At 39.5% G+C, this 25,901-nt stretch overlaps 1 protein-coding gene across 5 annotated transcripts in view; it reads right to left on the bottom strand.

Annotated features, from left to right (window-relative positions):
• ABLIM1 (actin binding LIM protein 1) overlaps positions 1 to 25,901 on the bottom strand; it is a 211,307-nt gene that overhangs the window by 123,682 nt on the left and 61,724 nt on the right. Inside the window, exon 1 of one of the 5 annotated variants that reach the window (XM_074875356.1) lies at positions 23,740 to 24,020. The exons of 3 other annotated variants lie outside the window; for them this stretch is intronic. In XM_074875356.1, the coding sequence (XP_074731457.1) occupies positions 23,740 to 23,983 (244 nt within the window). In that variant the 5' untranslated portion in view covers positions 23,984 to 24,020. Of the gene's footprint in view, positions 1 to 9,051; positions 9,420 to 23,739; positions 24,021 to 25,901 lie in introns of those variants that run through there. One more of the 5 variants, XM_074875352.1, reaches the window with a different exon arrangement.

Raw genomic sequence — 25,901 nt, forward strand, 5'->3', positions numbered from 1 at the left:
TAGGCAGTTATGCCTGACTACCGAGGCACCTTGGGATTTTCTACTCTTGCTTCAAACTCACCAGGAGCCTGAGCACTTCCTCAGTTTGTCAGGTACAAACACACCTTATTGCTAACTCAGCTCTACAATCCAGTTAAACTGTAGCAGCATCATTGATGCTGTTCTCAATACAAAAGCATCAGAGCCTATTTAAAAGAATTTGTCATTCTCTAGAACAGCAGCAATACTATCCTTCATTTGCTGAGCAACAACAACTTCCACCTTGTCTGTTCACATGTGTTTGTCTTTGGTCACTTGGTAGGTGAACAAGAGCATATTCTATAGCATCTATACTGTAGAAACAAAATGACGACAAAACTATTCCGTTTGTATTTGTTACATGACATATCTTATATGACAATTACTGTTTAAGAAAAATTATAATCCTTTAAAAGAAGAGTCATGAACAGCTTGTTAACTGAGTATGATCAGGAGTTGTTTTAAGCTCAAACAGGGAAAGTGATAGGCAGTTTTAAAACTATTTTCAGTAATGAAAAGGCACTATCTTACAATGAAGTATGCAGCAAGCTAAGACGTGCTGTGAAACAGATGATGTTGAAACAAATGTTGACTAAGCTAAGCCAGTCTTTGAATCAAAAACTGCATTACTCAACATGATTGTTAACAGATGGATTACTGATTAGTGGTTAGCAAACCAAAGGGAAGAATTACAAAGTGAATTTAGTCTGTCATATTTCTACATTAGTACAGAGTAATTTTTCACAAAACAGATCACGATACAAATTGGGTGATAAAAGGACAGTGAACCCAGACTATCTTCTCTAATGCTCTGAGAACACCCTTTTTGATCTTCATCACACCTGCAAAAGTTCTCTGCTTTTACTTGCACAACAGTTACTAAGGGACAGTATTTCAAGACAATCAGTTCACCCTTCAAAATGCCTTACTGAAGGGTTGGAGGATCATTCTAAGCATATGTTTCTCACACCTAGCATCTGCAAGTCTGTAACATGTAGCAACTGTTTATCAGTCCTGTAAGTGGTAAAAGAATTTTCTTTGATATGCCTTCCACACACCCACCATACACGAAGATTCAGTCACTGTTTCAAACAAGTATTTTGTTTTGGTTTTTTTCCTAACATAGGACAGGCGTAATTAGAAATTCAAGAGCTCCTAAGAGTACTCTCAGCAACCATCTCATACACATCACTTGTTGTCCATATCAGAATCTTACTCAAAACAATGAATAAACAGAAGTGTCAAATTATTGACTGCAAATCCTCAAGGATCCTCAAGGCTGCACAAAAGCAAGTTGCTGAAGTTAGCAGAAAAAGCAATTGCTTTTTCCAGACAGCATGGAAATTCTGGCTTACTGATGAGTGGTGGTTACCCGTAATAGCACTTAAATGTCAAACAGGCCTCTTAGCTACCTTAACAGCAACCCACGTGGGGATTTTATTCGCAGCAACAAACTCTAGTTAGAGTTCCCCTATGCTTCCTTTTTTGAGGCTGCCAAAAGTATTCCATATAGTTAAATTTCCTTTTGAGGTAAGTCAATATAAAAATGCTAGTTTTAAAAAACAGTTCTCCTGTTGTTTACCCTGAGAGTATCTGAGGAGGACCACTGACCTACTTAAGACAGTGATCTCCCAGATACCTTTCCGTATCTTTGTAATGACATATCACTGCTGCAGTTTGATGAGTGTATGAAAAATAAGGGAACGCCTGCACAGAAATAGGCCTCTCATAAAGATATGTCAAAATAGAATCTGTAGTAAAATCTCCCCTCAGTTACCACCAGCAATCTCACCAAAACCCCAAGGGTTTTGTACAAGACCCTTGCAGAGACCTGTCCTCAGCCATTGTTTTTAAACCATGGAAGCTCTGTCCCCCACACTTAGAATCTCTCCTTCAATCAAGGATCTTGTAAATGCCCATCATTTACTATCACACTCCTGGCATTTCTAAGGACTGAGCTATACAGCCTCAAACTAACAGACAGCCACATTCATGAGCAACACACTTCACATGGCTCCTGACTCCCACGATAGTTTGCCATGTACAGAGCTGATAAAGAGCCATTTCAGAGGCCCTGCCCTGTGGTTAACTGCCCATGTTGGCACTTAGACCTTACAAACATTTGCAGCGTAAAAATCAATTCCTTGAGGTATATTATTTCAACAATAACTAATGGTATGCTCTGAAAGTCTATCAACTTTTAACACTATATGGTAAATGGACTACCATAGAGAAAGCACTAATGACTGATACAGTACTCCTGAATATAGCTTGTTCCTCTGGCCAGCACTTCAAGTGCTGGATAGCAAGTAGATGCTCTGAAATCCATTAAAATCCCTTTGGGGAGAAAAAAACCAAACCAAAACCAAACAAATGCAACTTCTTCTTTGAACAAATAAGCCATTTATTGACCCTTGTTTGACCCAGCACCAATAAAAGATAACCCTCACTCTTCTGCAAGGCTGCATTTATATTTGGATCACTTCTTTAATTTTATAACATTTCAAGATTCCGCTTCTGTACCAGATCCTGAACTAATACAAAGTTCTGCAATACTGCAATGTAGATTATACTAACATCTGTGACATCAAACTGGTGCTAACAGCACTGGGAATTAGAGAGCTATCCCATTGACACTGTTTAAAGAACCTTGCCTATCAGGCTCTCGTATAGCATAAATGCAACATTTCACTTCTGAACAGCTGTCATTACTTGGTTTGACCCTAATTTTAGCACTTGTTCCTCACTTTGCAGCTTTAAGGAGATTCCTCAGCTTTCCTGCTTCTGTTTTCCTGTCCATATGGAACATAATAACAGGTAACATACACAGTTGAGCTACACAAGGTATCTATCATTTCTGGGTTTATAGCACTTTATGATAAGCCCATATAAAAGGCAGTATTATTTCTCTCATTGTTGTCTCTTACACAACAATGCAGCTAACATACAACACAAATTGACCACCATTAATAAAATACATGACTTTGCTGCAAAAATATCACAAAGCCTCCAAAAATGGGAGTCCGACTTTGAGACAGCACTGAAGCACTTACTTAGCTTTAAATCCCAGTGATTCAATTAGACTCAACAAGACACTCTGCTGAACAGAATAGGCTTGAGACAATGCCTGAGTGTTCTCCTCAGCCAGATCCCTAGTGAGCCTGAAAGCTATCCAGACTCAACGAAGGCAAGGATTAATCATCCTTTTGGGAATACTGACTGTTCTCTAGGTGGAAAACCAACTACGTTATAAATAATCCTTTCTAATTTAGTTATGGATTGCCCCCAGAAACAATGAAATCCTGTTCTCTGGCTTCTCTCACCCAAAGGGCACAGCACAGTCTGATTAGTGGAACTTGGTCTTTTCCCCTGGTATGCATTAAATTTTCCACAAAAAGAACTGACTCTCCTACACTGGCATGCCAAATTATCATCCCAACTTGCAAGTTCTTTCCTACCAAGCTTCCCACCTCCCCTCTGCAAAAATACTCCTTTGCCCTAGCTTAATGTATTTTAAACATGCACAATTTCACTATGCCAAGACTCTATCTTTAAAAGCCTTGCCTTTTGAATTCTCATCCAAGAAAACCAACCATATAATTGGCAGTCTACTCACTTGTATTCAACATAACCAGCAGGGCTTTGCTAGCGAGGGTGCTGCAGAGGTGACTCATGTAGAAGGTGGTCATGGACTGCATTGTGCTGGTCACAGTTGATTCCAACCAGCTCAGCAGTGGACAAAATGGACCCATTGCACATCAAAACAGAACCAGAGGAGCACATAGCACCTCTGCAAAAACATATACATAAAAAAGGGCAATAAACATAGAAAGGAGAGACACCAGCAGGAGACACAAGAGAGATGCCAGAGCACCAGGGATGCTGAAAAACAGAGGAGACATGGGAGACAGTGCTAGGGCAGGAGAGACACCAAAGTACAGGTAAGAGAGAAACAAAAAGGGTGCCAGGGCAGGAGGGCCTGAAGGGCAGGAGAAACACTGAGGCAAACTAGCTGCCCCAAGCAGGGACAGAGAGGACACTCAGGAGCAGGTACAACTCTAAAAGGACTGCAGCCAGCAGAGGAACCCAGGGTGAAATAACTGAGTAAGAAAAAAGGAGCAACAAAATCAAAGGAACAACAGTCCACCAACCCCAGTCCTGCACCACCCTTGCCTCAGCAAAGGTCCTGAGTATACTGTGTGGCATGGGGACTGGAGACTAGAAAGGGGAGGGAGAAGTGTCCAGAGAGAAGCTGAGGTGTGTTTCTCCAAGCATGTGTTTGCTTGCTTTTACTTTCAACATCAGAATCAGTAATTAAAAGTTTATTAATTGCCAATAAATTAAACTGATTGAATCTCCCCTACTCAAAACTGGGTTTTTTGGCCCACAACACTCACTGTTTCAGATGGAGGAACAGCTTAATTGCCTCTACTGCTATCTGAACCCGTGAACTCTGTGGTCTCAAATTTAATGACTAAAACCACTAAGCCCTCTCCTTCAGAGAGATCAACAGGAAAAGTTCTCCCACTTCTCAATATAAAATAGCTGCCATCGTATCTTCAGAGAGCTGGCTCCTACACGCAGCTGGGATGCAAGGAATGTATGGAATTTCACTACTGGGAAACACGGGAAGCCATCAGGCATGGCAGGACTGCACACTGTGCTTGCCGACTCTTTGGATATGAATATTTGTACCCTCATGTGAACTAAGTGCTATTTAAAAAAAACCCAACAAAATCTCCAGCAAACATGCAGTGCCTTTGCTGGCACCTCCTTGGTTATTTTTGTTTCTCTCAGTATCAATGCTGCACACCAGAACTGCAATTTGAAACCTAATATTAAAAATATATTTAGAAAGAGAGAGCACAGAACAAGCAACACCATAAATTTGCCAATAAAAACATAACTCCTTTACAGTTTCTTTTTCTTTAAAAAGCAATAAAATGTTTCTAAGATATTCACACACCACTTGATTTTTTTTTTGTACAAGTGGAAGTAGTTAAATCTCAAGACTATGATTTCCTTATTGTAGCTATGAAACAAAGTAAAAGAAACTCTCTACTCCAAAGACCTCTAATTCAAATACTCAAGGCAGACAAGAGGAATGTTCTTATCCTCATTTTACAGATTAACACAGGAGAGATCAAATTACTTCCCCAAGGTCACCTTAAGAGTCGCTAAAACAGAACTGTTCTACAGTTTAGTACTTTAACTACAAGAGTATTTTTTTAATATCTACTACTATGCATATTTTTAAAATGCCTTTTCTGTGGCTTGTACAAGGTAGCATGTTGACTTAATCAAAACAAAACCCCAAAAGGAAACTGTAAAATAGAACTAAATTTGAAACTAAGTAAACTGAATCAAAAAGAAAATAAAACTTCCCAGTCCTCCCCCTGCCTGTGTGGGATTGCATAATCTTGTCATGTGCTCCAAAAGCAACAAACTTGGAGACTTTCGAGGTCACCTGGGGTTAAAAGTTCCAAAGTCATGAGTTCAGATCAAGACTATGTTTCATTAACAACCATGACACTGAGACAGTGTCAGGACCCAAATCACATTATTCAACGTTTTTGTGATTCACGCTGGGAATAAATGTTAAAGCTGAAAATACTCAGAGCACTGGAGAGACAGTGTTCCAGGTAGAGAACACCTTTACATTAACACACAGGTAACATTTTGCACGCTCATCTAAAGTGGTTCCATTTACAACAAAAGAAAAAGTTAGGCTAAAAGCTGCTTTGGAAACTCATAGCTCTTGGGATATGCGAATGGAAGAGAAGACAAGAATGGAGCTACTGCAAGCATAAAACCAGTTCTCTTGATCATAACCTTAAGGGGTATCAATATTATACTTTATCAAAAATATGAAGAAAAAACAACAGAGAATTAAATCTCTCTGCAAGACTGAACTAGACCATAGGCCAAATTATACAGGAAATGTTGTTAACATTCTGGTGAATTACATTTTTTGTGTTGCTTACTGGGAAAGGCAGCACCAACGGAATAACCACAGACAGTTGGGAGAACATGGAAACACAATCTAGCTTACTGCAACTTGGTACCCAGTAGGTGCCAGCACCTACCCTTCAACAGAATCAGTATGTGAAGAACAGAAATCATAAAGCCTCAGTATCCACTTCCGTAATCCAAAAAATCTTTAACCCTTCCTCTTTTCTCCTCTTATCTTTCCAAGCATGGAGAAGTTTGGCATGAATAGATACTAATCCACTTTCATAGGTTTGCCCATGTATGATCCAATCCAAGATCTCATCAGGTACAAAGCTGATTCCCAATGTGCTTTCACAGACTAACAGGTGAATGTTAAGGTCAGTCTTCTTATCAACTGGTCAAGAAGTCAAGAATCAGGGCTAAATCCTCAGACTATGTGAAGTAACGAAGGTAAAAACGAAGCTACAACACTTATATCACCCAGCAACGTGGCTAGCAGGCTCACAATTCACACATCAGCCTCAATATAGTAGCACTAAGAATGCAAATTATTCAATATATGCTTTGAAATGAAGAAGAGAATTAATAACAAGATATGCATATGTAAATTTATTTCTGTTAAAGGATATAAAGACAGAAAGTTGCCCTTGGATGCAACACAGTGACAATAATTTAGCTGAGTAACTAGATAATAAGGGCTCATAATTGGAAATAGATAAGTACACAGTCAGAGACATGAAAATGTGGTATCAGTCAGACATAATTTAGGAAGCGCCATTTGGTGTCAGCAGAAAACACCCTGGCCTCAGGATTTTTTTTGTGTATGAACTAACCAGGCAGACACTGAAATCATTCCACAATATGAGCATAATGAAGCATGCTAATTTGCTAAAAACTGTTACTAACCGGTTTGCAATTCAGTGAATTGGAATTGCATTTTTCTAGTTGAAACCAGCCCCTCCAGTGCCTAGTTAACATGTTTATGAAATGACACTGGACTGCATGCTTTTTCAGCTTGTTGAAACAGTAATTGAAGCAGTGGCTGGAAGGGAGGGTACCAGCTGCACTATACTGGCCTGCATTTTGTAAGAGTATCACTCTAGAGAGTGCTATTTGTAGCGGCTTCAAAGTAGCAATAACTCCCCACCGTCCTCTAAAGTGGGGAAAAAAAAAATTAAAATGAAAAAAAAGCAAGGAAGAAACAAAAGAAATAATAAAAAAAAACTTTGTTGGAGAAATTATTTCAAAGTAACAATGTAGAAAAGCAAAATACTGAAGAGATACTATCCTTTCTCACTCTTTAGCCATAAGAAGTATCAGTAATTGTACTACAAAATTAAAGATGACAGTTATTTTAGTCTATTATATGTATGAACAGAAAAAAAATAAAATTATCTCCAACATCAATATTAATAGCCATTGTAAATAATGCATTAAACTTGGTGGGGAGAGGGAAAGGAAGCAATTTAAACACAAGCCTTTTGCACATTTTCAAGCATTTATCGTCAACTTTTCACACTATTCTAGGAGGTTTCCTCCCTCACAGGTTTTACAAAAATTACAGGCTTGTTTTAATTTTCTTACAGGTATATGACACTTTTCATGGTGCAACATGCTAAAATGGTATTTACGGAGTACTCCTAACGTACAGCCCCATGTAAGACAGGGAGCCCAACAAACTGAGCATCAGCTGGGTGGGGAACGGAAATGTATCAAAGGATCAAAACTGAATGCACAGCTAAAAAGGCTACACATAATTTATGTATGCTTTGAGAAAATCAGCAGCCCAATTTTAAAATGTATCTTAGAAAACAAGCAACAATTACAATAAACTGAATGGTAATACACTTACTTTCCTGAAAAGATGAGTGGCACAGTTGACTCAAATGATTCTGAAACTTTCAGTTTCAGGGATTTGGGGGTGAAACTACTACTTAAATAATCCCTGGAATGGTTCACTGATACTACCAGGTCAACAGTTCACCACTGGCATTATAAAAACAATCCTGTTAATCTGAAGAAATGGATCTCAAATCTGCTAAGTGGCCAATACTATTAATGCTGGGCCACTGCTTTTCATCAACAAAAATTATCAGTAGACTGTATAATGGTTATGACTATAACTCTGATACCTCTGACACACTATGGCAGGCTATTGAGGCATTTGTCCTGCTCTCTTCAATCCTAACATCTTTGAAGCTAAATTCACTCAATTTATTTCATTTACAGCATTAAAAAAAAAAGACATAATGTGGACATTCAGAGTTGAAAAACTGCTCACTCTTGCTCAACATTACTACTTGTTTCTTCCCTAGTTTGAATTTATCCCACATTATCTTTTACAGAGTCCTCAAAAGTAAAGAACACAGATCCTCCTCTTCAGAAAACAGTTTGTTTGAATCTGATAATGTAATGCTCCAAAACCGCATCCAATCTACTACTCAAATATAACCGAGAACATATTTCATATCTTCATAATGATACAGACCACTACTACTGCAAGACCCCACAACCATTTCTAAATTATTTGACTAGTAAATGCTTCAATAGGAGGCTTGAAATGTTATTTATAGGTAGTTGAAATTGGTATCTAATTTACTGCTGCAAAATTCAAACATCATGCAAAATCTCATATAATCTATTTTTTCATTAAAAGGTAAAATATGATCCTCTCAAGTCCAGACTTGCTGAATATATCAATGTTTATCTTTAAAATTTTAAGCTAACTGCTTCAGTGGTCAAAGCTCTTTGAACTGTAGCAAATACAGGTAAAAACCCAGTCAACAGCAAACTTGGGTTAAACCACATTAAAAAAACCAAAACAACATGAACACACAGAAGGAACCCAGCTGTGCAAACACTCTAAATAACGTCTGTTCCAGATTCTACCCTTATTAAAAACAGGTACAAAGACAATCAATGCAATCCACTGCAGGTTTTGGCACATCACTTTTATAGAGAGGAAAACAGCAACCGTCAATCAAAGCATGCTTCATTTTAAATTTGAAGGTTTAAACCTCAGGTGATTATGGCTGGCACATTAGGTCGTTTCAGCTCCATTCTATCAATAAACATAATTACCTTTTTCTTTCACCATGGCAAACAAATTTTCTTCGTAGTGGAAACAGCAAGAATTAGCTGAAGTAATTTAAACACAATCTCTTTTCCAGCAGTGTTTGGCTGAGGTGGATTAACCAAAAAAAAAAAAAAGGCAGTTTATTTCAGATAATTATCTTCCTTCGTCAGATTTCCCACAAGATCTGATCAGGTCCTATTGCTCATCACTGTCTTTTCTTCTTGTGCCTCTTTATCTTCTTCCACGGTGGTCTTTTCCTATGGCTAATGGCAGCTCACACCCTGCTTGTGGACTCTGCCCCTTGTGCTGAAACAACCAGCTACAGCTGCTGCTGTGGAACAAATGCTGAATTCCACCGTCCCTAATTTTCAGCCACTGACACCACCTTGCATTCCTCTGCCCTCGCAGAACTGGGCTGGCGATGTAATTTGCTCCCAAATGACTGGCAAAAGACTGCAAGTGAGGAGATGTGAGAGAGAACAGGAAAGCTGTTCAAACACACAGAAAGCTAAAGTGGTATTTATGAGTTTGTATTTTATTTCTTTTTCTTTTATTTTATTTACACAAACTGAGCCAGGATCAAGAGGGGAAAGAAAAGCTGAACATGGGCAAATGCTGAGGTAGGCTGCGGCACAGTGGCTTTTCTGTGGTGAGCGCTGTTTATCCACTCCTGGTTTTACTTTAGAGCTGTTATCAAGTGCCAATTACTAGACCACAAAACATGCTAATAAATAGTCTCTCAGTGCCTTCTGATGGGAGTACAGAAGAGAGTAACATATAATCTGTGCAAACTCAGAATACCAACTGTATTCACTACCTTGAAATAACAATAAAAATAATAAAAATGAGAACTGTCACAGCTCATTGAGCACATGGGTTTAGAAGCATATTCAGGGAGCACCACAGACAAAATTTTTGCTGTGAGTCAAGGTGAGTGAGGTACTCTGAAATACCAAATAATTGTAAACTACAACTCCTCTCACATGATCACTTTGAGATGATAGCTATAAATACTTATGGAATAGAGAAGAGAGTAGACTACTGAAACAGCAGCACCTACACGTGAATTTCACCCCCCAACACACCCCCAACAACACAAAGCACCAGTGTCAAATCTGGGCATCAAACTGACCTTCCAATTTATGGTTTTCCAGGCACTAAACTCTACCTGAGAAAGGACTGGCCAGTAAACTGATGTTAAAAAACAAACTAACCCTTTACAATATTGCCAAGTCTCATCATCTTATAGGAAGATTCAGAATATTTCCACTATGTTATGAAGAAAAGCTTGGAAATATGATTAACTAAAATCCTGAATGCCCTTTAAAAACTACTTAACATGTATTATTTTTAATACATATATACTGCCAGTATCAAGATTTTGGGGAACCTCTATCACTACTACTATATGCCCCTTTTTCCATATTTAAAAATTACTTCATTCCTCATTGTCTGGCTGTCACCAAGACAAATCTATGTCATCATGCCTTTGCTTGAACAGTAAACTTTAGTATTTGTGGTTTAGAGGTGGATAAAATGACAAAGGGAAATGAACTGACTTGCCAAAGACAGAGATGACCTCAATAGCAGAGGAATGGGTCAAAATATAAAGATATTCTGGGCTAGATTATGGGCAGATTAATTGGCCAAAGCTTCAACTTGACCACAACTCAGTGCAAAATATGTTTTAGGTTACATGATGGAGGTGCAATTACATTTATATTGCACCCTAAAGCAAAGGCTATGATCAGCCCAGAGTTGGAGAAACCCCTTTGAGAGATGGACTTGAACTGGAGCTCACACCTCCACAAGGGAATTCCTTCTCAATGCCACTATATGTAGGGAGAGAGAAATTAATGTAAAGAAACAAGCTGTAGGCATCAGCCAGACAGAGCAGCAGATGGCTGATACCTGCTGGAAAAAAATCAGAGCGTGCACACAGCGTTAAAAATATTTGCAGTAAATAAATTCTAAATGTTTTGTATAAATGCCACCCAGAACAACAGAAAGAAATTAAACAAGCCAGTCTGCCTCACCCGGAACATCTCTCTTATTCAGTGACATTCTTTAATAAATAAATAACTACGAGAAAGAGAGAGAGAGAGAGAGAGACATATTCAGGCACATGCATGGAAAAAAAGTAGTTATTCTATTCTAACAAATCTAGGCTGGCTTTCTATTGTTAGCAGTCTAATGTGTAAGAGAAGCACAGCCCAGGCAGTCTGACATTCTTGCTTCTATGACTCAGTGTGTTACTATTAATAGCATTTGAGGCTCAACTGGGGAGCTGGGCTGAACCCCACCAACACAGGCATAATCCATTATGTCACATTTCTGACACATTAGAGATGTCAGGTTGTAACTCAGCCTGGCTGTGTTCTTTTTCAAACAGTATTTTGTAAACAGTTAGGGGACAGCCTCCTGAAAGGGGCACATCTGACCTTCATTCATAAATATTTGATCTGATGTGCAGAGCACAGCCTATGGATACACATTCATGGATACTGTTAACCCCTTCCTGTAATCCTCAGGCACCCCCAAAAGGCTTGCAATGATTATCATTCATTTTTTGTACCAGCAGCTGCTGACATAGAAGCTGCCTGCTGGTATCTGGACTTTCTGTTCTCTGAGTTCATTACCTCCATTTTTCACATGTGCTAGAGATTAGCACTGCTGTATCTCATCTCACCCGTAGCTGAAGAGAAGCCTGTCCTCACATCCTTCAGCCATGGAAAGCTGCAATGTTAGACTATAGCACGCACATAGAAATAAATTTAAAAATACAGACTGCAGTAAATTATACTGGAGATTTAGGAGTCAAATGTAATTTACTCCTGAGTAAAGAGATACAAAGAGCAGACGCTGGTACTGTAAATAAAATCTTTTTATACCAGGATGGTTTTTGGCTTTAATCTCATTGTTTTAAGCCTGAAGACTAAAATTTACCCTGCTGTATAATTCAGCATCTACTCAGATATCCTAACCTGGAGATGAAAGAGTAATTGATAGCAATTCTAGAACAAATCCCTGGTACTTATTGTTAAAGGTACTTGTCTTAAAGGAAAGTAAAATAACCTTTTTCCTTTAGATAACCTTTTGCACTCTAAAAATTAAATAGAGAGTCTCCCTTGAACACAGTGTGGATGGAAGAGTCACAATGACTACACTATAGCTAAACAACATACTTATGTTGCCGTTATTTTCTGATGAAAAATATCCTGTGCATTCAGCAAGAGGCATGAGAGCCATACTGAGATCACTCCACAAAGGGAAAGAGCTAAACCAGTTTGTTTTGCTTTTTCTTGTACCCTGATAACTTTGAAAAAGTATGTGTAAGATACTAAGCAGTTTAGCCATGATTTAAGATGTGTTATTCTCATTTTAAAAGCTGGCTTTCATATTTTTATCTTGCTCTCATTCTTCACAGATGAGATCATGGCTTAGATGTATCAGTGCACAGTTTTTATACAATTTCTTCAAAACTGACCAACATCTCTTGTTCATCAACCAATGAAGGAAACAGTCTGCTAGAAAACAGAAAGGGAAAGGGGAGAAGTTGTTCTATTAAATAACATCCAGGAAACTACCCTCCATTTAATGTTATTGCATCCGGCAAATAGTCTGGCACAAACAGTTTTGACAAGAAAGCCCGCCACAGGCTTCCACAGCTTAACCACTGTACAACCTAGGTCAGCTGAGAGCCATCACTTCTATAAAGTCTTGATTGGGGCATTTTGCAAAATGCTCCCTTCTCCAGGAAAGAAATGCCACTCTCTCACGACCTGCTATAATTGTTATCCTTACTTAACTGTGCCTGCTCAGAGGAAAACCAGTAATGTCAACATGGGATTTCTTGCAAAAGACCTGTGACCCAACAGTGGTCCCAGGGCCCTGGCGGGGAAGCCTACAGTTTCCAGTTTTAGCATTCTCAAGAGCTATACGATTAAGTATTTCCTGGCTTCTGTTTCTCCTGAACATACCCTGCTCCAGCAGTCTATTCCTCTGATGCCTCTCCCTCAGCCACTTGGACAACTGACACATTTTCCACTTTTGAAAACAGCTCAAGCAGCAGTGCTTCTTAAGGACTGTAGTATAAAAGGCAGTAGGCAACTCACTCGGGCAAAGTTGATGACGTCTGCGGAGTTTTTCAGATTCACGCAGACACGCTGCTGAGCAGAATTGAGCCTGTACCTGACAAAACTATTCCCCATACTAGTTGTGAATAGCTGTGTGTTTGCTCCTGAAGAAAGTAAGGCTGCTCTTGCACGTGTTGCTCTTCTGTCTCTCCAGGTTCTTAGAGTATCCCCCAGAAAATCTAGTCTTCCCAAACCTGCAGGCAAGCTGCGGGGTAAGTTCCTTTATAGCATTCATCCTGTAGCCTTTCCATACCCTCCACATAGGTTTTTGCTTTGTAATGACTTCATACTGCAGCTTGTACAACGGTCTTAGGCTGCCAACCTCTCCTTACCCCCACCTCCTCACCACACTGCCCTGTGTGGCACCAGCACAATGTGGAGGAGCTACGAAGGCCCCACAGACTGACCTCAGCACCTCAGACCCTCTCACAAGTTTTAAACAGTCTGGAGGAGTGTATACAGACCCACCAGAGAGGAATATGGTTCATTCTTAGGAAATACTATGGTCCTGCAGTCCTACATCTTGGGATAAACATGTTATCCTTACTGGTAAGACTGATACTCAGGCAAATAACGCCTGATGGTCTGGGTCCTACCCACAACTTTTACACTATACTGGGCTTTTTTTGTAGCCTGTGTCATGGTATTCTAAATACAATCAGTCTGTAATACTGGTGTTTACAGTCGTGTCATCATTCTTTTAGAGTAAATGAAATGAAAATTTAGCAACTATATCAATCACTTAATTCAACAAAATACATAGTGTATTCATTCTGATCTGCCAAGATTTGGGGGTTTAGTGATTTTTTTAATAGAACCATTTAAAATTCTTTCAAATTAGACTCCTTGGGAACAAAAAATTTCTCATGTTTTGATCTATTAAGATGTCTGGATTTCTTAAAACAAAATTTGATTTTCTGAGGTTCTCGCAAGCAAGACTTTCTTAGTAGGCTGCTATTCTGCATAACAGTAATAGTCTGCAAAATACAGATAAATCAGTAAGAGTAATATCTAATTTATTGCAAAACAAAATAAGGGAACAAGGACTTGGCTTTTCTCTAAACATTAAGAAGCCTATAACATACATGCTTATGTAAAAAGCACCTGAAACCTCTGGATCATCTTTAAAAACAGATGAGAAAAGATAGTTACATTATACTTCTTTGCTGTGGCCCCCAAAACATACAAATCTCACTGATGGGTAATCTTCTAACTGTAGGTATGTACAAACATTTACCTCTGAACACACATATTATTGATATAACAACTGGCTTCCAAATTGTGTATGTTATTGCTAATCCTTAGAAAGGAGATCATGCTTTCTCAACACCTGTGTGAACTTTTACACTATGCACACACGCTTGGCAGTGAACTGAGATATAGTGCAGTAATATGCTGTAGTGACAGTGGTTTAAACTCAGTATTTTTTAAAAAAAAACTACCATATAAAATCAACACTATTCACTTGCTATAAATTGAGTTAATCTAGCCAAATTACGATCACAACCTATACTGTTGCTGACAAAAATATGAGTGTACTGTCAGTAACCATTATGGACAGTAACCATAATTATTGCTGAGAACTGCTAAGAACTTGCACGAATGCAGGAATCCCCAACAGAAAAGCATATATGCAAGTGTCATGCTTTACTGTGCATGCCTAAGGTTAAGGAGATTTGATTTTGATAATCCACTTCAGAATTGGATTAACTCTGCAGAATAACCCCCACCCTGTCTTGGGAGTCTTCGGCTCAGTGAAATCAGCAGGAATGCAGTAAAGACTCACTAGTCTAAAGAGCTTCTACATGAGAGGTCCATGAAAACACCAGATCGAAGCAGCTTCCTGCCAATCAGTTAATTTACAGAGCAAAGAAAACAGTTCTTTGTTTTGCAGTCTCAAGAGACATGACAGAGTATCTCATTGAGCAAGCTGATCTAGTGGGAGGTGTCCCTTGGAACTAGATGATCTTTAAGGTCCAACTCAAACCATTCTATGATTAACCTTTAGTGTATGCCTCAGCAATACAACACACAGCAAAGCATGCAACTATGCAAGTCCACAATCCCTGAAGATGAGGCAACCCATCATGTGGACACTGGATATATACCACCCTTAAATTTAAACTGGACTAATCAATTTTCACTGTGCCAAATGACAAATTCCTTCTCTTCTGATTCCATATTAAAGTATAAATAGGACTCTCAAAAAAAAAAAAAAAGGCACCTAAATCTGTCCTGCAAATGTATCTCATTCTCAACAGCGATTTCCAAGTACAGTGTCCTATCAAACAGACCACAGAAAACCTCAAAGAAAAGATAAAAATATGCTTTGCAAGTAGACACGACTTGGCTACATAGTGCAATATTAATATATTCAAACAAGCATTTACAACAAACAAATTTTTTATCACCTCACTCCAGCTTCTGGAATTTTTTTATTAGTGGCTCTTTGATTTTATGTGCTAGCTAGGGAGGTCACTTGTTTCAGCATGTAAAAACTTACATATTTGAAGCTTTCTTTTATGTTATTTGTTGCTGTTTCAATAGTAGGATCATCATAAAAATATTAAGCAGACAACAAATTGATATGCAAAACAGAGGAGGCATAACTTATTCCAACTTCTGCACCGACTGGAATATTTAAAAGATAACTACAAAAGCTATTTTGCTGCTGCTGCTCTGTAAGAAGGTTTGCTCACAGTTAATTTACACCAAACCAGATGGCTTATTGCCTCTGCTCCAAAGGAGAGTCACATATTTTAAAGGAGAGTTTGCCAACTTAACAAATAAGCAAATAATATTGATTCTTCTGAGTATTGATGTATACTGATAAGATAACTGGGTTTGTATTTTTGCATTTTACAGTTCAATGCTTCTATGTTTTACACTGAAAACTGCACAGACAGCTCCACTGTCTAATTCACGTGGTAACAAACCAGTGATAAACATTCCCTGGTAGCATAGTGTTTCTGCATCTCACCATAACGACCTGCTCTTTAAAGGAAAATAACTGAAAAATCAAAAGCAGGATAATGGAAAAACTGTAATCACAATCTCCCATTCTAATACTGTCTTCTTTCCCTCTCAGCTGCACCTTGTCTGCATCACCTGGGGGAACATTCCTGCTTCCCTTTCTTCCCTTATCCTCCCATTAACTATTTGCTCTTTTAATGAAAAAAATCCCACAGAGGTTCACCAAACATCATTCTCTCAAACTAAAAGCCACTTTTAAGGTCCCTGTATACAAAAGTCTACTTAGTAATATCCCCCACCTCTCAGCAGAAGGAGACAACAGCAATTAGTAGTCATCCTCTCCTCAACCAGTACATGAGGGATGTATGGGAGTGGATGAAGCAAGGCAAAAGGCCATATACCAAGCTTCTCTTTCCTCTTCTACTCCCTCCATGCCCCAAAGCCAAAGTTGGAGTGAGCAAGTACAATCATTTCCTATGCCCTTCTCTTCGCTCTGAAGTTTTCCCACTATTTCACCTTTGGAATAGAGGCTTCCAGAGGAGAAGAATTAGCAATTTCTACTTCTTTTTTCCCCATCCCAGTGCCACCAGTATTTTACCCACTGGCAGAAAGGCCAGAAGTTCTTCAGCTTGAAACCAGCTTCCATGCCAAATTTACCTATACCTTTTCTGCCTGCCCAAGGCTGTGGTGGATCTCAACATCCACAGACCGTGCAAAGAGTGGCCGCGCCCTTGCTACTCAAGGCGGTGGAGGGCAAGCCACACGTGCTGTCCTGCTTCAACCCTGCCCGGGAAGGGGACTGCATTTCTCTCTCAGTTGTTTGATTAAAATACCAATGTTACACAACTGCAAATGACGGACACAGGAGAGGAAGTTTCAATCAGATACAGAACAAAAGCAGGACTCCCCGTAAACAACAGTGGGGGATGTGTAGCCACAATACGCCCTTTCCAGTCAGAGCTGTCTGCACCCCATCAGTATTGTGAAGTTACAGAGCAAGAGAGATCTTGGCTTCAATTCCCCTTAACAATCTGCACACTACTGCTATCGCCTATGTATACAGACACAAAGGAAACCACAAAATATTCATTATTTCCTTCTACTCAAAGTTGATTTAGCTCATCTTTCTTGCTAGCATCTAATAACAGTAGGAACTGCAATTTTGTTCTTGTTTATTGGATAACAGATAACAAAGAATTTAGGCTGAGAGGGAGCAGTGAGCCCTACAGAGGTGAATTCAGTTGCTCTAAACCATGCTACATGAATGCAGATGAATGCTAAACCACTGATGTACTACTAAGCAAAGTAGCTTAGACTGATCTCGAACACTGGCAACAACTTGTCCCACAGCAAATGGAAATCTGAAAGAGGAAGCCATGGGTTAAGACATTAAAAGTTCAAATATTTTAAGTAAAAATGTGGCAGTGATTAAATTGGAGTAGAGGTACTGCAAACGGGCAGAGGATGAAGAACTGGTCCTAATTGATTACTACTTCTTTTTAAATTTAATTGAAAAACAACAACAAAAAAAAAATCAAGTTAACTGTCCATATTTACAGAAGCAAAGATTATTAGGGCCTAACACAGAGAGGGAGTTTCAGCTATACTTCTTAGTCAAACACAAACCCACTACCCAGTGTTTATCACAAGCATATTTGTCTGTGCTTCTCACGACAATGCAGAACATACCTCCACCTAACAACCCCTTATTACTCTACAGATTTACTAAATCCCTCATTTATCTCCACTCTTCCAGATTGAGCAAACCTAATTCTATTAATCTTTTCTCATAAGTCTTTTTTCCTAATACTATTCTCAACACTTTCTACTAGTTTCCCTCCAATCTATCAGTATCTTTCTCAAAATGCAATGTCCAAACCTAGAGACAGTATCCAGCAGTCGTCTTCAGAAACAGGAACACAGAAAAATTATCTACCTTGCTGTACATATCTCCTGCTAATACATTCCAGAAAAAGAATGGCTTTTTTGGCAGCAGTATATCATACAGTCAATCTATATTTACATTGCAATAAGGATCATTATCCTCCATATCCCTTTCTGCAGTAGTGTTAGTTATTTTCCATTTTTTATCTGTGCAAGTCCAACACTTTACACTTCTAGTCTCTGTAATTCAACTGCATGATTTTGAGCCATCTAGCTGACTCATCAGGACTATTCTGAATTCAGACATTGTCCTGCAGAAGAACGACATAACGCTTCTAAACCTGGATTACCACAAACTTTAAAAGCATGCTCCCTATTCAATCAAATAAGTCACCATTATAAAAAAATAAATAAATAAAAATACAGGGACTGAGGTCAGGAGAGATCGCTTACTTGAAGGAATCCATTTGAAAAGCTATCAAAAAGAAGAATCACCTTACCTGAAGTACACGAGGAGTCTGTTCAGCACCTCTCAGCATCTAAAGATTACCACCTACTACAATGCCAACAGAACTGGATTTTTCTCTCTCATATCACCACTTGCCACAATGCAGACTGCCTAGCTTTGGACACCTGACAAGTTCACACAGCACCATTAAATTCCTATGGCTGCAGGTCACATCAAGTACACATTCCGTGCAAAGCTACTATGAACACCATTAGCGGGTAAAACCAAAGATTAAAGTAGGAATTGTTTTTTTCCATCTGTACCTTCCTTCTTTCTGTCCAGGTAACAACAGGGACTGGTGTTAAAGAAACTGCAGTCTTCAGGGTGATCCTGGGCAGTCATTGGTACTAAGAATGGAAGATGTCAATGGGGTAGAAAACAGTGCCGCTTCATTTCCCTGGCTAGGGGCTCTAGCTTCCTTGCTCATAACACAGCAAGAAAACCCTACTGATGGGTGGGAACTTAAATGTAAAATAGTGGGCAAAGATTCAAATATTTATGCTCCAGCTACTATTTTATAATTGTATCTTGTATTTCAAATCCACAAAGCTCATTCCTCTCAAAAACACCCTAACTCTGTGACTTCCCTCACATCACTGTGTTCATCTCTTGGACCATTCCTCCCTGCAAACATACACACACAAAAAAATTTAAAAAAAAAAAAAAAATAAAAATCACACCTTCTTTTCCCCAGACCCCCATTTCTCATAGAATAGAATATTTCAGTTGGAAGGGACCTACAACAATCTAGTCCAACTGCCTGACCAATTGAGAGCTGACCAAGTTAAAGTATGTTATTAAGGGCATCGTCCAAATGCCTCTTAAACACTGCCAGTCTTTGGGCATTGACCACCTCTCTAGGAAGCCTGTTCCAGTGCTTGACCATCCTCTCAGTAAAGAAATGCTTCCTAATGTCCAGCCTAAGCCTCCCCTGGAGCAGCTTTGAACCATTCCCATGCATCCTATCACTGGATACCAGGGAGAAAAGATCAACACCTCCCTCTCCACTTTGCCTCCTCAGGAAGCTGTAGAGAGCAATACACTCAAAGAACCATTTAGGCTGGAAAAGACCTGTTAACCTAACACTGCGAAGTCCACCACTAAACCATGTCCCTAAGCACCACATTTACACATCTTTTAAAGACCTCCAGGGATGGTGACTCAACCACCTCCCTGGGCAGCCTGTTCCAATGCTTGACAACCCTTTCGGTGAAGAAAGTTTTCCTAATATCCAATCTAAACCTCCCCTAGCACAACTTGAGGCTATTTCCTATCATCCTATCACTTGCTACTTGGGAAGAGACCAACACCCACCGCACTATAACTTTCTTTCAGGTAGTTGCAGAGAGCAATAAGGTCTCCCTGCAGGTAAACAACCCTAGTTCCCTCAGCTGCTCCTCACAAAACATGTGCTCTAGACCTTCACCAGCTTCATTGCTCTTCTTTGGACACGCTCCAGCACCTCAATGTCTTTCTTGCAGTGAGGGGCCCAAAACTGAACCCAGTATTCGAGGTGCAGCCTCACCAGTGCCGAGTACAGGGGGACAATCACTTCCCTAGTCCTGCTGGCCACGCTATTACTGATACAAGCCAGGATACCATTGGCCTTCTTGGCCACCTGGGCACACTGCTGGATCATATTTGGTTGCTGTCCACCAACGCCCACAGGTCCTTTTCCGCCAGGCAGTTTTCCAGCCACTCTTCCCCAAGCCTGTAGCACTGCGTGGGGTTGTTGTGACCCAAGTGCAGGGCCCAGCACTCAGCCTTGTTGAACCTCATACAACTGGCCTCAGCCCATCGACCCAGCCTGTCCAAACCGCTCTGTAGAGCCTTCCTACCCTCAAGCAGATCAACTCTCCTGCCCAACTTGGTGTTTGCAAACTTACAGAGAGTGCACTCAATCCCTTTGTCCAGATCACTGATAAAGATATTAAACAGAACTGGCCCCAGTACTGAGCCCTGGAGAACACCACTTGTGACCGTCCACTAACTGAATTTAACTCCATTCACCACAACTTTTTGGGCCTGGCCATCCAGCCAGTTTTTAACCCAGCAAAGAGTAATTAGGGTCTCAGTGCTTCATAAATTTTCCTGCACCAGTCCAGTCTGCTCCCTGGCTCACCACTGAGCTGTTTTCATGCTCTCGGGATTCCCCCCGTGCCCTTCTCATCTTCTCAGGTTCCTTCCATCTCCTTTACATCCAACTGATCCAATACAAGCAGACATTCTCACAAGCACTGCTTAAAAATAAGACTGTTACATAAACAGTTATTATCTCATACAGGAGGCCGGTTAGATAATAAGGTATATACCTCCTTTCCCTCACGTGTATACCACTGTCACATTCCACAGAGTAATCAGCTTGGAGGGGTACATAAGGTGTCATCTGTACAAGCAACAGATGACAGTATCTCATACAAGAAGCAACATCACACAGTTCCAAGCCAATTTTCTCTTTAAAATTCCACTCTTCTTTTGCAACCAACTTTCAACTTTTGCTAGTCCTGAACATCAGACATTTTTCCACAGAATCCTTTGTGTCAGAGTCTGGCATCCAGAGAATCAAAGCCACATGCTGAACCAGGCTTTCTAGGCTAAAATATATTTTGTTGCACCAAACCATGCATCCGGCAATCCCTCTCACGGGAAGCAGTCCCTTATCACTTCCCCTAGAAATAGAAGGAAAGATGGCTTATCAGTCTTTGGCCAAATGAAAAATGAAAAAAGGGAAATGCAGAATGAGGGTCCTTTCAGTGATTCAAAGCCTCTTTTGAACTCCTTTTTTAAAAAAAAAAAAAAATTCCTCAATCTTTAGAGTGCTTTTAACTGTCAGTATCATGCCACCGTTTAACTTCATGAGACAAGTTTAACTTCCAACATTCCCCTTATGAGGGGATGGAATTCCATGACACCAGTGCTAAGTAAAGCAAGTCACGGGTTAAATGAGTGAGACTCAGAAGACTCCCTGAATACTAAATAGCTCTGTGCTTGTTGATAACTCCTGACCTTCCAAAAGCCTAAAATATGGGACTTTCCTGATGGTTATGATTCCACTTAGGAACAACAAGGAAAATATTTAGTGAGTCTCCAAATGCCTTGAACAGAGTAATTTCTAATATATGTTTGTAAAGCCAAAAACAGACAGCAAACTGTCTTTCAGCAGGGTATATGAACTGCTAAATCTTGTAGTACTTGAGGCACCATAATCCCCAGGCAGGCACATGGCCTAAGAGACAGACTCATGCGTTCTGCATCTTAAAGACACACGCAGCTTTTACAAGAAGGCCGTTTTCAAGAACCATTCCACTATTTTCATTCTAAGTAGGTGAGATTCTGATTCCAACCATTGTAATTTAAGTAAAGCTGAGACAGACACCTTTGCAACCTTTCAGCTAGCATTATTCATGGCTCTGGAAAGCAGGACCACAATACCCATCCTATTGAATAGTAGCACCCAAATTGTAGGATGAAAGGATAAAAAGCTCCAGTGGTTAATTGCATTATCTATTGCAGCATAATGCTAATCAGAGCCTGTCCCGCTATCTTTGTGATTGCTTGCAAATGAGTGAAGAACTGCAAAATTGCAGATTTCTAGATTGATTTAAGTCCCATACAAATTAGAAGAAAATTGCACCTGTGCAAAAAGGTGGCTCCCAGCCTGCTACAAGGGCAAATAATTTCTTTGGAGTCCTGCATGGATTGATCATATAACTGCTCACTTTCATTCAATTAATTTTCTGTCCTAAATTGTGATTTATAAAAATGCCTAAATTGTCTGTAGGAGTTTTCTCCAGAATACCAATGTGAAACACTGAGGGGGTGACAAGGCAAAATGATAGTTGCTTCTTCTGGTTCACAGACATCTATTTGCCTCATGTTTTACCAACACCTGAATTAGGATTTCAGTTTTAAAATAATTGATTACTTAGAAGCAGTAACTATCTGAAACAGCATATGGATTTTGGCCAGTATTACTCTTACAGTGTGTCGTTCATTGGGTACAGAGCTGACTAGCAAAAAACTATTTGCACAGAAGAAAAAGTGTTACCTGGTGCTCATGAAACAACAAACTGGAAAGCAGATCTTTGAAAAATACTTGCCTACCATATACAATCGGTCACTATTAACATTTTGAGGAGCTGGGCAGAAGCGACAAGTACGTAGTGGTTTTCTTGAGCTGCTAAGCACAGGCAAAATCCCAGCACGTAAGCAGTTTAGGTTATCAAAATTGAGGTCCATAAGCAAATCCTAGAAGAGAATATATCTGAAATTTATCTGAAAGCTTCAGATTAACATTTATAGCCAATTTCATAGATCGGAGTTTCCAGAAAACTTCTTTTTCTTTTACTTTTTAACGGATTGTGATGAATTCCAGATATAAGTCCTCCCACTGCCAGGAGCTCTATGAAGGAATAAACCAGTGTTCAATATTCATTAAAAACACAAATCAAATTTTAGGAATTATTGGGAGGAACAAAGAGCATTGTTATGACTCTCTACATATACCCACATTATGACACATGTTGAATACAGTTCTATTCTTCAATTTTTCAAGGGTTATAGCAGAGTTAGAAAAATAAAGGTAAAAAGGATAATCAAAGGCATGGATGGACTGGCTCCTGCACAAAGAGCATCTAGACAAATTATGACTGCTTATCCTGGAAAAGAAGGTACCTGGATAAAAGACAAAACAGAATTCTGATAAACTCATATGTGACAAGAAGGTGGTGAACACAGAAAGACTTTTAATCACCTCTTCAATTCAAAAATGATGCAGATTCAAATGAAACTACTTGGCAATAGGTTTAAAACAAACAAAAGGGAATATAGTTTTGTAAAACCCATAGGAAAGCTCTGGAACACACTACCACAGGATGTTGTGCTTTCAAAAGCTATTCTTCTAGCTTGAGTACTTCTGCAGATTAAGGTCCCCTTTGTCCCAGGACAGCTGCATAGAAGGAGCTGCACCTATACCCATCAACTACTTTTGACTATTCAGATTCTAATTTGGCTTCTTTTGGCTAATTTTCTTCTTTCCCTCCTTCTCTGTCAGTGATAAAATATTTCTCCACAGCAGAGCACACTTGCTGTCACACAGCATCTTGCTGCTATGCAAAAAATAAACTTAACTGTAAAGCAATTTAACCTATTCACCAATCAAAAATCAAGATTTGATGGCAGTCCTCACTTACCCAGATCCTCAGGAGTGTCAAATAACTCCTCGCATAAATAGTAGTCATCTGGATTCAAGTAGGGCAGTTGCTTCAGCAAGCTCTGTTTAGGAATGAGATACAAGACCTCTGCAATATCCTCATTCTCAGTGACTGACGTCTTTTTGACTGAATTTCGGAGTGACACCTTTTCTAGCACCAATTCTTCAGTCTTACTTGATCCACACAGCTTCCTAAAGCTGTTTAAGATGGGGAAAGATGGCATTTCTATTCTATACAGGGAAGCAACCTGTAGTGCACGTAGTCAGTCTACTACTCACGGCACAGTGCCCTCACCAAACCTTCTCTTTTTTGCTTATCCAGCAAAGGAGCTTAAGGAAGATATATTTTTAGTGATTATCTTCAATAGATTATGACAGTATGCTTGATCAGGTGACTGACATCTAAAACTATTGTAATTAGTTGTAAATCATTCCCTGGGAATGCAAAAATTGGAAGCAAAACCTTAAAGAGTATCTGATAATCAGATTAATATTCAGGACAAGAGAAAGAACGTAACTGAGTTTTATATAAGAGGATTAGTTTAAAATCAAAAAACCTTGCTGTGTCAAAAATCTTATTATGGAAGAATCATCATCATAAGATACAGATGCACATTGGTGCATTTAATCTACCGTGCTCCTGTTCCATGCCGGGTCTGTACATGTGCTATGGCAAAAAGCTTAAGGTAAAGGTAGAGCACGTTGGTCCTCCTTTTTGAGGAATGTACAAAGGCTGGTTAGCACTGCTTCGGAAGCAGATTTCTTTGGAGAAATCCTTTCTGCAGCTTTCACTGCCTATTCCAAACAAAAGCACTTAAGCTTCCCCCTAACTATTAAGGATTGGTTTGCTTGTGCTCTTCCGCTCCACTTTCCTGTGTAGCTGACAGGAGAAGCTTTGCAGATACTGTGCCAACCCTTCCTGCTTTGCTTACAAGAAGTATTTACATTAATCCAATTCCAGTGACTTGCTAATCTAATCATCTAATGAATATTTCTCCCTGGGTAAAGGCAGAGTTAATCATCAATGGGGCATTGGAAAGTCACAGGAAATTCCAAAGTGAAAGATATAAAAAAAAAAAAAACCAAACCCAACCTAAACTAACATTCATCATATGTAAAAGAAAATTACAGGTAGACCCTAGACCAGGACCTGCTCAGACACAACTTCAGATTCTTTACTCAGCCAAACTCCTGGAGTATTTGGCCCAGGCTTTCAATTCCCCTTAACATACAGAAATTAGCTATAGCTGCAAAAATGACCTGGTGTAATAATTGCACTGCTTCCAGGAAGGCTTTTGTTAAATTAGAAGGTGAAAAAAACACCAATAGGCTTACTGAGCACAGTGAGAAAGTGTCATTCAATTCTTTCCTCAAAACCCAGAGTTCAAGTACTGTCTACAGGTGGGGACAGGCTTTGAAGTGAAGCCTGCTTTACTATTTTAAAAAGAAAATATAATCTCACAAATCCAGACTTTGATCATCTATTATTACACACCTCCTATGAGGTGAATTGCTTTTTATTTTTCAACTAGTATGACTTCTATGTTATCTTGAAAACAAGATCAAAATCACAGTTCCCCTTAAACAGCCATTCTCCTGGGTTTTATAATCAATCATGGACACAGTGGGACAAAGCCAGAATAAATCTGCACCACTGTACTAATTTTAATGGGGTGATGCTAATTTGAGGGAGAGCTGGCTCAATAAATACAGCAGTTTGAGTTCTGTCTTAGAGTATCTTCTATCAGATCAGAGATCCCAGCAAATGCTGTGTTTTAAGTATTCCCCCAGGAAATGAAGCTTTGCAGCAATTTTTCAATCTCTCCCAGACTTCACAACCTACTGACCTGCACACCACAGCTACTCAGTGGAAAAGACAGATCTTTTGAAATTCCAAAGCTTCCACCACTTCAGCTGAAGGTGGATCACCATTCTGTGCTTAAAGCAGAAGGATGACTCACAGGAGACGGCTGGATGCACTCTAACACAAGCATCTCTCAGCTTAGTATAAGAGTATCATTTGTTGCTGGATAATCGGTGAAGGATGTTGACATCTGACAACAGCCCTGCCAACTATCCAGCCCCACCAACATGTCAAGGTGGACTTTGGCCACTGAGGTGGGTGAGGCAAAACTACACATT

Source organism: Strix uralensis, chromosome 7, assembly GCF_047716275.1.
Source record: "Strix uralensis isolate ZFMK-TIS-50842 chromosome 7, bStrUra1, whole genome shotgun sequence".
Classification (NCBI taxonomy): Eukaryota; Metazoa; Chordata; class Aves; order Strigiformes; family Strigidae; genus Strix; species Strix uralensis.